Source organism: Haemorhous mexicanus, chromosome 1 (assembly GCF_027477595.1).
Source record: "Haemorhous mexicanus isolate bHaeMex1 chromosome 1, bHaeMex1.pri, whole genome shotgun sequence".
Classification (NCBI taxonomy): Eukaryota; Metazoa; Chordata; class Aves; order Passeriformes; family Fringillidae; genus Haemorhous; species Haemorhous mexicanus.
In genome coordinates this window covers 10,022,700-10,037,374 of record NC_082341.1, presented here as the reverse complement: position 1 = coordinate 10,037,374, position 14,675 = coordinate 10,022,700, and the positions used below count along the sequence as shown (strand labels likewise).

Genomic DNA, 14,675 nt, shown 5'->3' with positions numbered 1-14,675 from the left:
ACATTAGCAGAAGCAGGTGTCTTCTAAGAAAACAAAACACAAGTGTGCCTAAAAATAGACTTTACAAAAAGTTTATTGAACTTAAGTCAGGCAAACCTGTACTAATCTCATTTCATTTTATGTGTAGGGGTTTATGCCCTTTTAAAACCTATTAACATTAAGTAGCCACAAAAAAGAGGAAACATTTTAGGATTAGCTCTTTAGAAAACATTTACACTTCCTGTAACCATTTCCACTATTTTTTTGTGAAAATCATGAGCCACTGATTTTTTTTCTGTGCCTAACCACCTAATGACTTTGGTTTAGTGGTTGTAATTTTAGTATTTTCCTCAGAAGTTTAAAAAGAAATAGTTATATTCCAGTTTTGGAGTCAGCATAGATAAATAATTGTGTGAATGTTTTGCAGCGGCCAGCTGTTACTACTATGTTCTGATTTTGTTAGACCTGCAGAAAAGTTCATGTCATTTCAATTGCATAATGGGATTTCAATTTCATGTCTAAGACTTGAATCAGTTTTTCCTTTGAAAAGACCTATAAAATCTGAGGGGTTATAATATTTATTCTGTGTTAAAATATATTGAAAATATAATTTCTGAAATTCTCTTTTGGTCAATCCATGCCCTTGTTGCAGTCTTTTTATTCCCGACAATTTTGCAAATTTATATTTTAAATTTAGAGGTTTAATGTTACTTGAGACATGGGTAAATGTTTCTTGAGACATGGGTAAATATTTCTTGAGACATGGGTAATTATGGTTCACACAGAGCAGTAAGAAATAAATGAGATATCCCATTTTGTATAAAACTCCCTGGTTTTTGTGATATCAGATTTGGCATTGCTTTTCCTGTTTCTTTTGCACCAATGAAATACAAAGAGTTTGTTTCTAAAGGGTACTAGCTAAAATACAGATGAGTGACAAATATTTAATAGCTGTGACTAAATCAATATTGGTCTAATGAATTTCCTGGTTTTCAATTGCCACAGCACAATGTGCAATTTAATTCTTTGTCTTTATGGAGTTTGTGTGTTTAACTGACATATGATTTGAGAACACCATTTACTAATGGTGTTTTATTTTTGTGGAGTCACTAGGAGTTATAGAGGTCTTACAGGCAAATTAAGGCAGATCTTTTATGTTCATACAGGAAATGTGAGGAGCAGTATGACTACATCATCTTTGGTGCTGAGTCTGATAAAGTGCTTCATGCTAATAATCTAAAGCATTCTAATCATCTAATTTTTTTGGAAAATCAAAGCACATGAATTTCAATAATTGTAATTTTTGATGTAATGGATTAAAAATGATTTAGTGGTTACTTACCTTTGCAACAGTTTGAGATGCAGGATTAATTCTTGACCAGTGGAAAAATTTGTAGCATCTAAGATTTCTGTCCCTTATAAAACTAAACCACTAAAATGCCTGAGAAAAAGGGAAAGGTGTTCTTTTCTACCATTTCAAGTGTAGAATAAGGATAATTATTATCATATGATAAAATAATTTCAACTGTGTAATTATTTCTTATTTTCTCATGCCTAGCCTGAGTAAAATGAAAATCGTCATTATTGAGGTTATGTCCAAGCACTCTTGGCTGGTTAACTTCAATCCTGACATAGTTCCATGCATTTATTTCCCATTCATCTGTTTGGCCAAGGAATGGCCAGCAGAGAGACTCAGTCCTGCTGATGCTGACAGCTGTATGCTGGGCTAAATCTACACGGGGTTCTTCTTTTGGTTTTAGCCAGACTATTTGTTGTAGGGGTCATGAGTGTGTACAGAATGCCAGAAACATTACATGAAATAGTGTGGTTTTTTCTGGCAGAAGACAATCTCTTCTGCTCTCCCTAGCATCACAAAGTGACAGAGTCTCTTCAGGTGCAGCAGCCTGGCAGTTCCCGTCAAGCTCAGAGGACATGGCCAGAAGATAAATTCAAGGCAGTGTTACAGCACTGGGGGCTGGACAACTGATGCTTTTTCAGTAACTTCATGCAGGGTTTCCACCTTTTCTTCCTTCATTTAGGAATTCTGAAACCAATTTTAATTTCTAGTTCCAAGAGTCTCAGTCAGTGGAGTTTTCCTGAAATCAAAGCTGGACAGAATTTTCAAAATGGTGTGGAATTATGAAAAAATTAAACCAGTGCAGCTTTCTTGTTCGGCATGTCTCAATCATCCAAATGCAGTTTGAACAGCTACTTTATACCAAAGTACAAAGGACTCTCTTATTCTACAGTCTCATGGTTGAAATATATAACAACAAAAGAGTTGCTATGAATGCACTTAAGATCCATGGCAGTTGCTTCCCATATTTTTCCACTTTAACCAAATCTACAACAGAGCAGTTGCAAGAGTCTTCATTCATTTCAAATTTCATTTTGCCTTTTCCATATCTGTGTAATGTTTACAAAGGTATTGTTCAGCTAATTTCATCATGAATTGTGATTACTAAAATAACCTTCTTACTTGGCCTTTTGAGCGCTATAAAAATAAACACACTAATGTAATTTGAGATTCCTTTGGCTATGTTAGTTTACTTTAAAGTGTTGCTTCCTTGCTACTTTTTACCAGCCTCATTTGGGAAGGCAAATGATAACCACATGCACTAAATATTGAAATTCTGTCTCTTAGATGTAGCATGTTCTGTGTTGCTTTTAAAATCTTTAATTTCATAATGTAATAAAAAAACTTCACTGTCTTAATATTTTATTTAGCATGAGTGGAAACTAACGTCAGTCTAATGACTTCCTTTTTGGCATAAATGGAGAAGAAGTTTAATTCTGAAAATATTTGGCCCTATTTTTCCCTGATGTTGTTATTCAGAATAGGACTTAATGTAGTGTGTAGCTGGTGAGTTTACAGATATATCCAGTTAATCAGCAGACTGTGCATTTCAGCCTGCTTTTCCTCTGTTGAAAAACTTCCTTTCCAAGTCTTAGCAAGTAACTTTACTAACGAAAGGGTTTGTGTCACCATTTAATAAAGTATTTGAAAATTTAGAATGAGAAAATAATGAGACTTAAACATGTCTTTAAAATTAAATTCATGTATAGCTGCATTACAAAGTACTCTAGAGCAGAAAGACTGAGGGAAATTATCTCTTTTAGAGATAATCCAGTCTTTCAAACTGACTTGCTCTTACCAGTTTGATTGTGTTCATGGAAATTGATGAATCTGATACTTTATTTGACCTCATTGACATGGTATAATCAACTGGAATGGTACCAGACTGTGTGTCTAAGTTTTGGGTTCCTGAGGCTGAGTTTTCTACTGAAGTCAATTGTCTTGAGATGTTGCCTTGCAAAATGTGTTGGAATAGAGATATAACATTCTAATCATGTACTGTAGAGCAAAGAATGAAAATCATGCTATAGCTTTCAGAGCTATTTAATGGACAATTACATCATTTCACAGACAATTTGATGGATCAGTTATGAGTTTCTGCATTTATATTTTTCTGTGCAGGTCAACTTCTATGTGAGGGTGAAAGCAATTTATACCCTTGGACACAGTGTATCTCTGATTGCTCTTACAACAGGAAGTATAATTCTTTGCCTTTTCAGGTATGTGTTTTTCATGAGTAAATATTAACAATGATAAGACATCTTTAACTGTTGACTGATTGCTCATCTATTTAGAAAATGCATTGAGTTTACACTTTTTGCAGTTAAACAGCTGACAGTAATGTAATGCTGACTAGATTTTTACTAGCAACGATCATCTTATATAACAATTTTTTATCATTTTAAATAACAACTTTCAAAGCGTTTTACAAATTTTCAGGCATTACAGCCCATGTAAGAAAGAACAATAATTTAGGAATGATTACATAAAGCATTTTCTATTTGATTATTAAAATCAACACCTTGAACTGCTCTTGAGAATTACTTGGATGCTGATCTCACCACTGGAGTGTGGCATTCACTTTCTCTGAAAAAAATCCCTTTGCCCAGGATTTTTCTCCTCGGAAGCTGAGAAGCCTCAGAGAACAGGAAAACAATTCTTATCTCATTTGCTTCTTCTGTGTTTTGCTCCTTTGGAATGTGTTTGGAGATTGTTTACCCACAGGTGATTGTTTCATTGGACTCTGGTGTGAGTTGTTTTGACTCTTTCGCCAATTGGGGCCAAGCTCTGTCAAGACTCTTTAAAGAGTCAAGAGTTTTCATTATTATCTTTTTAGCATTCAGTAAGTATCCTTTCTGTAGTCTTTAGTATAGTATAGTATTTTTAATATAATATAGCATTATAAAGTAATAAATTAGCCTTCTGAGAACATGGAGTGGGATTCATCATTCCTGCCTTCATCAGGACATTTCCCAGCAAATACAAAACAGGAGTGCAGCCACGTTTTGCAGAAGCTTCCAAGCTTTCCAGGGGTACTGTAATCAAAGGCAATCACTAATTTGTCCAGCTGTAAATCCCAGAATCACCAAATCACTGAATCAGCAGGGCTGAAAGATCATCTACTCACTGCCATAATCATCACCCTTAAACCATGTCCCCAAGTGCTGCATCCAAACACCTTTTGAATAATTTCAAAAACAGTTGACTCCACTACCTCCCTGGGCAGCTCATTCCAATGCGTAACCACTCTTTCAGTGAATTTTTTTGTCTAATACCTAATCTGAACCTCTCTGATGCAACTAAAGGCCATTTCCTCTCATCCTTTCACTTGAATCATGGCAGAAGGCGCCAGCCCCCCCCTGGCTGCACCCTCCTTTCAGGTGGTTGTAGAGAGCAATGAGGGCTCCCCCGAGCCTCCTCTTCTCCAGACAAAACAATGCCAGTTCCCTCAGCTGCTCTGCACAAGACATGTTGGCAAGACCCTTCACCAGCTTCATTGCCCTTGTCTGGACACCCTCCAGCACCCTAAAAATGTCCTTTCTGAAATGAAGGGCCCAGAACTGAGCATGGTGCTCGAGGTACAAACCTCACCAGTTCCAAGCACAGTAGTAAAGGTGTGGATAATTGTGCTGGGTCTGCAATGTTTTTGTTAGGCAGTGTTAGGAAAGGCAGTACTGCCTGCTGATTTTGCCTAATTTCTGTGACTTTTCTCAGACTGAAGGCAATCCAACTAGTAAAATAACATTTAAATCTTCAACTAGTAAAAGAACTTTTTACTGGTCTTACCTGTATCACAGTTTTTCTCAATCCCTCCACCTTCATGCCTTTATGTATCACTTCCACCTGTCTAACAGAATAGCTTTTATATTCTCCATTATGAACTTCACACAGCTTTTCTGCTCCACTTAGGACCAAGAAAGACAAGAAAGTGCCTCTCACAGTTTTGGTAGAAAGGAAGTACAAATAATACATAATAACAGCATGTTGTTTGTCAGAGCCTCATGCCTCTCATGAAATATTCCTGTGGTGAGTTCTGTAAGACTTTCAGTCTGCCATCAAATTTTCTCAATATCTAAAATCTTCAGAGACCCTTCAGAGCAGATACATAACCCATAATTATGTTTGGAATACCTTTTAAAAAAACTAATTGAGCCAGTCATGGTTATACTCCTTCTACCAGCAAATACTCCAGGCAGATCCCAATGCAGAATATTGCAGTATCAAAACTGCTAAAAGCTAAAACCACATTTAATACAGAGAATTACAAACATGTGAATGTCACCCACCACCAGAAGTCAGGTGTAACTAACAAATCAAGCATTTAAAAAGTGTACTCAAAAATTTCAACTTGAATTTAAATATCCAGCTGGAGATATTTTTTTCCCCAGGCTTTCAGCTGAGTCAGGGAAAACCAGAATTTTTTTTCACGAGGCAACATATGTTCTTCTAAGCCCCCCTTCAAGAAGAATCTTTTGCAGGGAGTGTTGGGGCCTCCCAACATAGTGAGTTGAATTAAGAATTAATTTCTGCCTACTAACTCCAGAATATTAGTTTGACAGCCTTGTATATATTCAACATTCATCATTTGAGTTACTGAATGGGATGAATAACTAATCATCTACATGAGTTATTCAAGAAAAATAGTCTCCTCATATTTGCAGCTTGCATGTATTTCTGAATTCCACAGGAACACGTGATGCAGTTCAGCTTAATAATGGTATTTCAGCAAAGGATGTGCATGGCCACAGCAATCACTGCATTTTTTGACAGCTGTTTAAAATTCAGCCTGGTATTATGTCCTTTGCCAAATTCAGGGCTAGCATGGCAGATCTGTTCTTTATTTCCTTGCACTCACTGTAACTATCCTTGCTTCAGTAATTTCAGAATGGATTGTGTATGTTTGATAAAAATCACAACTGGAAGAATACTTGTAAATTGTCACTGCACGCTGCCATGACTCCTATTGCATCTTCATGTTTTCACTGCTTATGCTTGCTAAAATGCCTTGGCTTCTGGTCTGTTTCCAGATGCAGCTCAAGGTGCTGGTTGTGACCACAAAAATCTCTTAGCAGTTTGCTTTCTAGAGATTTTCTATAAAAAGAATATTTTAAACAGGAAAATCTTGAAGGAACAGTATTTTAAGGGAAAAGCCCTCAACTTCTAACTTGCTTCCCCTGAACACTCATTCACTTACATGGAATCTTTTATCTGTCATTTGTTTGTAAGGCTTTCACATGACTAAAGAAGTTTTGAATTCATTGGATAGAAAGGATGGGTGATCAAATGTTCTGAATGCATTTTTAATTGTTCCTGCATGTACCATCATCAGAGGATCAAAAGTCACTATATAGCAAACTAAAGGAGTTAAATAAAAGAATGAAACCAGAAACAAATAGGTGAGAGCACATCTGAAATATATCCAGGATAATCAAAGTTGTATTTGTAAGAAAAACAGTGGAATGAGTGCACACACAGAAGAACACAATGGCCTATGTTTATTGTCAGCTTATTATGTCAGTTTATTATGTGATGTTAAAATGTGAGAGAAATAATCTGTGATGCTGAACAGAAGCAAGAGATGAAAGAAAACAGCAAGGCAGCACTGACAAAATGACGGAAAAGAGTGTGCTCTTACTCAAGGTTCATATTGCTAAGAAATGTCCACAGAGTGATAGAAGTCTGTTCAACAGTTTCTGCCTCATAAACTAAAATGCTTCTTTTAAAATCTCTTTTTAGAAAACTTCATTGTACCCGGAACTACATCCATCTGAACCTGTTCCTCTCTTTCATTCTAAGAGCAATCTCTGTTTTAGTCAAGGATGATATTCTCTATTCCAGCTCCAACACAGCTCACTGTCCAGAGGATCAAACTTCATGGGTAATAAACCTCATTTTGCTACCTGGTATAACGGTTTTGTCACTGAATTTTCCTCTCTAATCCTTTTAAATATTTAGGAGTACCAAGATTTCAGTGTAGACAGTTCTGAAGACAATATAATGACTGGGAGAGTGGAGGCTTAGACATATCCAGATAAAGAAGGTTGCAGCACAAGTAGGAGACCTTAACATTGTTTGCAAGTCCATGAAGGACAACTTGTCATCAGCCAAGACAGTTATAACCAGATACAGCTCAGAATAAATATGGCCACTGTATTAATCTACTGGGAGGGTTGAAGACAAACAGGAGTGCCATCAGCTGGGAGTGATTAAAGGCAGATGCTCTGGAAGTGTTCCAGCAGCTTTATCAAGGGTGCAGGAATTGAGCAGGTATCAGTGGAGGGAGGGAGTAACTCAGGAAATTAAATATTTGCAGGAGCTGTCTTCATTAACTCCTCAGTACTTCTGGGCTATGACAGAAGTGTTATCATCTGCATTCTTGGCAAACTGATTTGTTTACTCCATTTTCATGTACAGAGTTTTAAAAAATCTCAAGTCTTGCTGTTAAAAAACTGACCTCTATACGATATGCCCCATTTGCTACCTTGTTGTTTTAGTCAAAAATCCCTTCTAATTTTAATTAACTACAGTTTAAACTTGTAAGAAAAAAAAGTAAAATATTTGTTTTTTGTATTGGTGAAGCCATATTGTCCCAAAACATGAAGTTCTTAGCAGTGAATACCAAGCTGTATATAGGAATTAATAATCTGGGATATTTCTAATGGAGAAAAACAGGAACTGAGTTAGTAGACCCCAATTAGGCAAAGTAGATAGCAGACAAATTGGCAGGGGTAAACAGAAGTTCTTAGGTCCTTGAAAGACTCTTCAGTGGACTCTCAAAATTCTACTTCGTTTCTGCAATTTCATTTATTCTGCAGTTATTCTTGCCTACTTTCCTTTTTAAATATGTCAGTTTTTGTGGACTGCTGGCTAATTTCTGTTGCATTGTACGTGGGATGATCTGGCACCAGCCTGACAAGGCCAGTCTGTCTGTCCAGCACTGGCTTGGTGCTGCCTTTCACACATAACAGCACGTGGGGTTTTCCCCTTTTTTCACGTGTGTGTGATGTTCCACAGTTCTGGTGCACTCACAGAGGTCTAAAACACACAGTTCATAAGCTCTGTGAGTAGGTCCTGGCTCTGGGTTACACAGAGAATTAATTTTGCCTAACTTTACTGATAGATACCTTCACTGTTCAGCATCTGCAAATACAGCTAATACAGGAGTACCTGCAGGAGGAAGGCAAAATACTTTGATGCAGGGTTCTGGTATGTAAATTAAGAATGTAATACAAGGGAATATTGGAATTTATAAAGGATTACAAAATTTTCACTGCTGATCTGATTGTAAGGAGTCCTAAGCAGAAAAGCAAATTTCAACTTGCTTGAAAATTTCAACTTTTCACACATTTTGAAATGCTTAATTTCATTCATATTTTATTTTCCTGGCCCATTGCTGATCTGCAGTGGATATCCCAAACTCTAGAGGTAACATCAGTCTTACCAAAGTTAGCAAGCTTTCAAACTTTGGTTGTAGGCAGATAAAATCAGGTGAAATGAATTCAAGCCTTTGGACTCTTCCTTAGTTTTCTATATAAGCATGTACACAGGCATGGATGTTACTTGGGAGGTATCTGAGACATCCTGGGGGACTGATGGATACAAAGAAGTCTCCCTGAGGATGTCTGTGCCCTTCTGGCTTAGCAGTTGGTGACTGCATCTCACTTCTAATTAAACATCTATGTTTAGAGAGAGGAATTAATAATTGAAAATGAGTAGGTTACCTGCTTAGGTACCTGGTGTACTTGGAACTTTAACAGAAAAATGCAGGTATGAAGGGGATTTAAAATGGAGAAGTGAGTAAAGCTGGTAGAAACTAGAGATTTTTTTTGGTCCAGTTTGTGTAGTCTGTTACATTCACCATATCATCACATTTCTTGGCACATTCTCAGTCCATATGAACATTTTCATATTCAATTCTCACATCCCAGATTCCTATTGGGAAGTACCAAAGTAGCAACAGCCAGCACCATGGAACATCAGCAGCACAGACATCTGAAAATTAATTCTGAAGAGCAGCACACAGACTATAAGCAACAATTTTTGATATATGTCTACGTGTTTTGTTACCTAAGAAATTCAAAAACATTTTCTAAAGGGAAAACATTATTTTTAAAAGTCCAGCCAACTTTTTCTTCCAAGTCTACTGACTTAATAAAATAAAGTTATATTTTTCACTGAGTTTCACATTTAGCTTTGGAAAAATCATGAAGTAGTTTCTTTGTTAACTTTTACTGCTTTAGGATGCCATGTGAGGTTTTATTACATTTATTAGACTCCTAGTAGAGTATAATTTAATTTTATAGCTATTCATTAACAAACTGCTGCAAAAGTGTGCATTTATTGATAACCACCATATTTTTCTATATTTATCCTATGAAGTTTCCAAACTTTTTGAGTGAATTAGCAATGAGAGACATCTAAATAATTTTTAATAATTCACTTTCTTTTAATATATACAGTAACATTTACAATGTTGCAATTTGCTTGACTGAAGATAAGAATTTCTACTGGACCTGGTTTATTGATGCTACAAAGACAGCTAAGATTTTTGGCTGTAGTAATAAAAATAATATGGCATCTTTCCTGTGATAAATTTGATCCTTCTTCTCATTTTTCAGGTGGGCTGCAAGGCAATTCTGGTGTTTTTTCAGTATGGTGTTATGGCAAACTTTTACTGGCTCTTAGTAGAAGGACTTTACCTCCACATTCTCCTTGTGCTAATATTCTCCCCCAACAGACACTTCACTATCTACCTGCTGATAGGATGGGGTAAGAACTTACACATCTCCCAGTAATGCTCTTTTTTCTGTGTGTGTGCTGGTCAGGTTCAGTGTTTTATACCGAGGTAGCTGAGCTGTCTCTGGTGGTGACTCCTCAGACTCACAGATTGCTCAGCTCAGCTCCAGCACAGGTTACAGCTGCTGCAGCATGGGAAAGAGCAGGGACAAAGCTGCTGGAGCAGTTCTTCACTGCTGGCTTGAGCCCTGGCACAGCTTTCACCTGTGCCATCTGCACCACACCCAGGGGTTGCTCTGGTGCAAGGGCTGCCACTGCAAAACATATGATTCAGGTGTCCTAATTTGTGAGGAAAATTAAAGCTTAACTTTAATAGCATAGCCATGAGCTATGCTATGCAATTTTCCTTTTTGAAAAGCCCAATAATATTGTCCATCTGGTTTTAAATACATATATTCCTTTCATTTTCAGAGAGTGCCATGATATTTATATGGAACACTTTAATACTTCCAATAATAGGGGGTCATAAAACATTCGGGTGTTGCTGGGAAATGGGAATAAACCAGTGTGTGGACAAGGTTCCTTATGAAATGATTTATACTTCTATTTTATATTGCAGTCCTTGGAGGTGCATTGGGAATGCATAAATTGTATCTATTTCCCTGTAGGACCCTCTGACACCTTGCAAGAAACCTAAGAAGGCGCTTTTTTCTTGTGTATTAGTAATTGTGGCTGCATTTCTATGAGAAATAAACTCACTTCCCTGCAGTCTTTGTAATACATTACTGATGTATACATGTAATCATGTAGCTGTCCATCATCAGATGGACCTCTCCTTCCATTCACTGAGCTGTTTAATATATGCTGTGTATTTGGGGAATAACTGCTTACTAGCAGGCTGAACTTTCTTTTCTTTCTTCCTGTGGACTTGCATTTTTGTGATCATTCTCTAAACATCTTTGGCATTTTTCAGGAATTCCTACAATATTCATTATTACATGGACAGTGACACGGATCATTCTAGAAGACACTGGGTGAGTGTTTGTGGGAGAGAAAGTTTAAATTCCCCCCATGCCTGTGCAATCCTTGCCTTGGGTGTGGTGTTGCTCACACGAAGGTGGTTTGCTGCTCTGGAGGGGACAAGCACAGAACAGAAATTTCAGAGATGGCAATAAAAGGGCAGGTGTTTGGGAGCTCTTCAGCTGTGCTTTATGCTTGATGTTTATTTGAACAACTCAGAGAGCAGGAGAGAGCAGGGATGAGTTATGACTACTGTTACCCCTTGGCACAGCCACATCTGGAGCTATCTGCTTGGGAGGTCAAAGTAATGTTTGGAACAGCAGTGGGGTCCTTGGGCTCAGTGCTGCAAGGTGTGCAGGAAGGCCCTGGCCATTCTAATTTGCTAACTGGGAACTCAGAAAATTGAAGTTCAGATAACCTGGGGAACATATAAATTACATTCCCAAAAGTGAAGTGATGAAAGATTGTGTCAGATGCACAAAGCCAGGTAAAGCTAAAGCTAACTAGAGCTAAGCCTGGCTCCTGGCATGTGAAGGGGAACTGAGACAAGAATTTTGTAGAAAAATCAGACTTGATCCTGCTGCTCCCAAGGAATGGGAAAACATCCTAACTAGGGGAAAAACAGTTTGCACAGTCCTCTTTTAACCTGTTTTTTTGATTATTTTTCAATTTTTTTTCTGTAGTTTAACTGAAAAATCATATCCTACATAATTTCAAGGCTTTCTTTGCAAGACCTCTAATAAGTAAACCAAAGGCAAACTCCTTTTTCCTTTGTCATTATGATTACAGAGGAAGTCTGAAGGGTAATTAATCTGTAATCTGACTGACCTTTCAGAGCACTTAAAAGTATTTGGATCAAAAGTACTGAGCCCAGGGTGAAAATTAAATATTCAGTTTTTCAGACAAAATTTCAGGTTCAGTCTCACATTTTCACAAACAGGTTCCAGGCTTGGAACCCACATATCCCACAAGAAATTGTGTCATTCCAATTTCACCTGTCAGTTGCTTTAGATCTTCCTGCTACCCAGAGGTCAGCATTAAGTGCACACTGGAGAAGTGTCCTTACACAAAGTGAAACTGAGCTTGGTTCCCACAAAGGTCAACATCCTCCGTGATGTCTAATGGATGTCTAATGCCCAGTGTGCCTGATGTTTTAGCTGATTTCATAGAATCATTGAGTGCATTGGGTTGGGAGTTGGTTCCAACCCTTCCTGCCATGGGCAGTGATGCCACACTCAGGTTACTCAGAGCCCCATCTGGTCCAGCCTTGAGCACTTCCAGGGATGGGACATCCACAGCTTCTTTGAGGCCACACCCTGAGACCTGTGTCCAGTTCTGGGCCATTCACTGCAGGAAAGACATTGAGGTGCTGGAGAGTGTCCAGAGAAGGGCAATGGAGCTGGGGAAGGGTCTGGAGCACAAGTCTGGTGAGGAGCAGCTGAGGGAGCTGGGGATGTTTAGTCTGAAGAAAAGGAGGCTCAGGGGAGACCTTGTCACTCCCTACAACTGCCTGCACAGAGGTTGTAGCCAGGTAGGGGTCATTCTCTTCTCCCAGGCAACCAGTGACAGGGCAAGAGGAAATGGCCTCAAGCTGTGCCAGGGGAGGTTCACTGTGGACATTGGGAATAATTGCTCCACTGAAAGGGTTGTAAAGCATTGGAATGGGCTGCCCACAGAGGTGGTGGAGTCAGCTTTCTTGGAGGTGCTCAGGAAATGACTGGATGTGGCACTCAGTGCCATGGTCTAGTGGTGCTTAGTCAAAGGTTGGACTCAATGATCTCAGAGGTCTTTTCCAACCTAAATGATTCTGTGACTTTCTGAGTGAAGAATTCCTTCCTGACATCTGAATCTCTCCTCTTTCGTTTTTAAACCATTCTCCCTTGTCCTATCACTACATACCCTGGCAAAATGTCATTTTCTCTCTTTTTTATAACCCCCTTTAAGTGCTGAAAGGTCACAATGATTTCTCCATGGAGCCTTGTATTCTCCAGGCTGAACAACCCCAACTCTGAGCCAGCCTTTGCAGGAGAGGTGCTTCAGCCCTCTGATCACCTTTGGGTGATCACCTCTGGACCTGTTCTAACAGGGCCACATCTTTCTTATGCTGAGGAGTCCACACCTGGCCACAGTGCTCCTGGTGGGGAAATCAAGTATGCATATTAAAACAAAGGGAATAAAATTAATAGCAGGAAAAGATTGAATGCCAAATTCTAGGGTAGAGCAGGCATTATTTTAGTGTGCTTTGACTTGTTTGTAAGAAATACTTCTCATAGGTCTTGCTTGCCAGATGATATTAATGTCAACATGATTTTCTCTCCTTTTTTTTTATAGCTGCTGGGATACAAATGAGCATGGTGGTCCCTGGTGGGTTATACGAATACCAATTTTAATTTCTATTATAGTAAGTAAAATCTGAAGCATGAATTATAGATCTGTTCAGCATTGTGCAGTGCATGTTGCCATTATTCTTTACTGCTAGTTACAGATATGCAAGAATTCTGTTTTAATGAAAAGAAATTGTGCTGCAGGAGAAATGTTAAACAGATGCCAAGGCCATTAAAATTTGTTGCCTTCAAAATTTATCTGCCTCCTATTAAATTAGCAGTTGCTTTTATTTGTGTGTTGTTCTTTCTTTAACATCTCTCCTGTTTATAAGCCTGGAGGAAGGAAAAATCAAATTATACCTCTCAATGAATTGCAGATTTGATTTTGTGTGTAAATAGGTAGTCTTGCAATTGAGAATTTGATATTAGTCATAAGAATTATGGCTGTGTATATCTTTCTTTAATTGGTAGCCTACTGAAATATATATTGAACATGAAGTATTTGCAAAATAATACCATTTGAGAATGTTTCACAGGGCTTCTCTTGTTTGGAACTCATTAGAATTACTGGAGTAGTGTAATAATATTCCTGTTCACTGTAATGATTGTGTAATTAACTTTGGGCATAATATACTATGGTTATATGTCCATTTCTGAAAATAGTCAGAGGGCAAATTAGTGTATTTTAGATATACTTGCTTCATTTTTAAAATTATAGGCAGAAGATCTAGGGCATTATTAGATTACACAAGATGTCAGGAGTTTGCATTAAGCTTGGGCTTGCCTTTCAATCTGTGCCTGCTGAAAATCATTTTGGGAGAAATTCCTGTCATCGCTATCAGAGTGAATTCTGCAGTTTGAAGAGAAAGAAGAGTAGGCCATATGTGTGAAAAGACATAAGGTAAGGGCTCAAAGATGTTTTATGTGATGAAGAAATGAGCATGCAAGAGAACTACAGCAGGAAGGGAATACTTGGACCTCAAAGAAGCTGGAGAATGGGGAACAATCCAGAGTTAATAAAATATGTTGGAAGATAAAAGCAAAACAAACCACCTGGTGTTTACAGGAAACTGTGTTCTTTGGATGCTCGGTTTGAACAGCTATCTGAGACTTCATGTGCCAGAAGGCAGTGCTCCTCCAAAGCAGTCCTGGAGCTGGAAATTGAAATTATCCCAGGGCATGCTGGCAGACCTGAACAGCAGCTGGATCTTAGTGAAGAGAAGTCAAATGGAGTACTGGTCAGGCAGCAAAGTCTGATC

At 38.1% G+C, this 14,675-nt stretch overlaps 1 protein-coding gene across 1 annotated transcript in view; it reads left to right on the top strand.

Annotated features, from left to right (window-relative positions):
- The window catches only part of VIPR2 (vasoactive intestinal peptide receptor 2), a 51,191-nt gene that overhangs the window by 24,533 nt on the left and 11,983 nt on the right, over window positions 1-14,675 (top strand). The window contains exons 5-9 of the mRNA XM_059839808.1: window positions 3,458-3,555; window positions 7,073-7,214; window positions 9,955-10,105; window positions 11,046-11,106; window positions 13,424-13,493. Coding sequence (XP_059695791.1) covers window positions 3,458-3,555; window positions 7,073-7,214; window positions 9,955-10,105; window positions 11,046-11,106; window positions 13,424-13,493 — 522 coding nt within the window. The remainder of the gene's footprint in view (window positions 1-3,457; window positions 3,556-7,072; window positions 7,215-9,954; window positions 10,106-11,045; window positions 11,107-13,423; window positions 13,494-14,675) is intronic.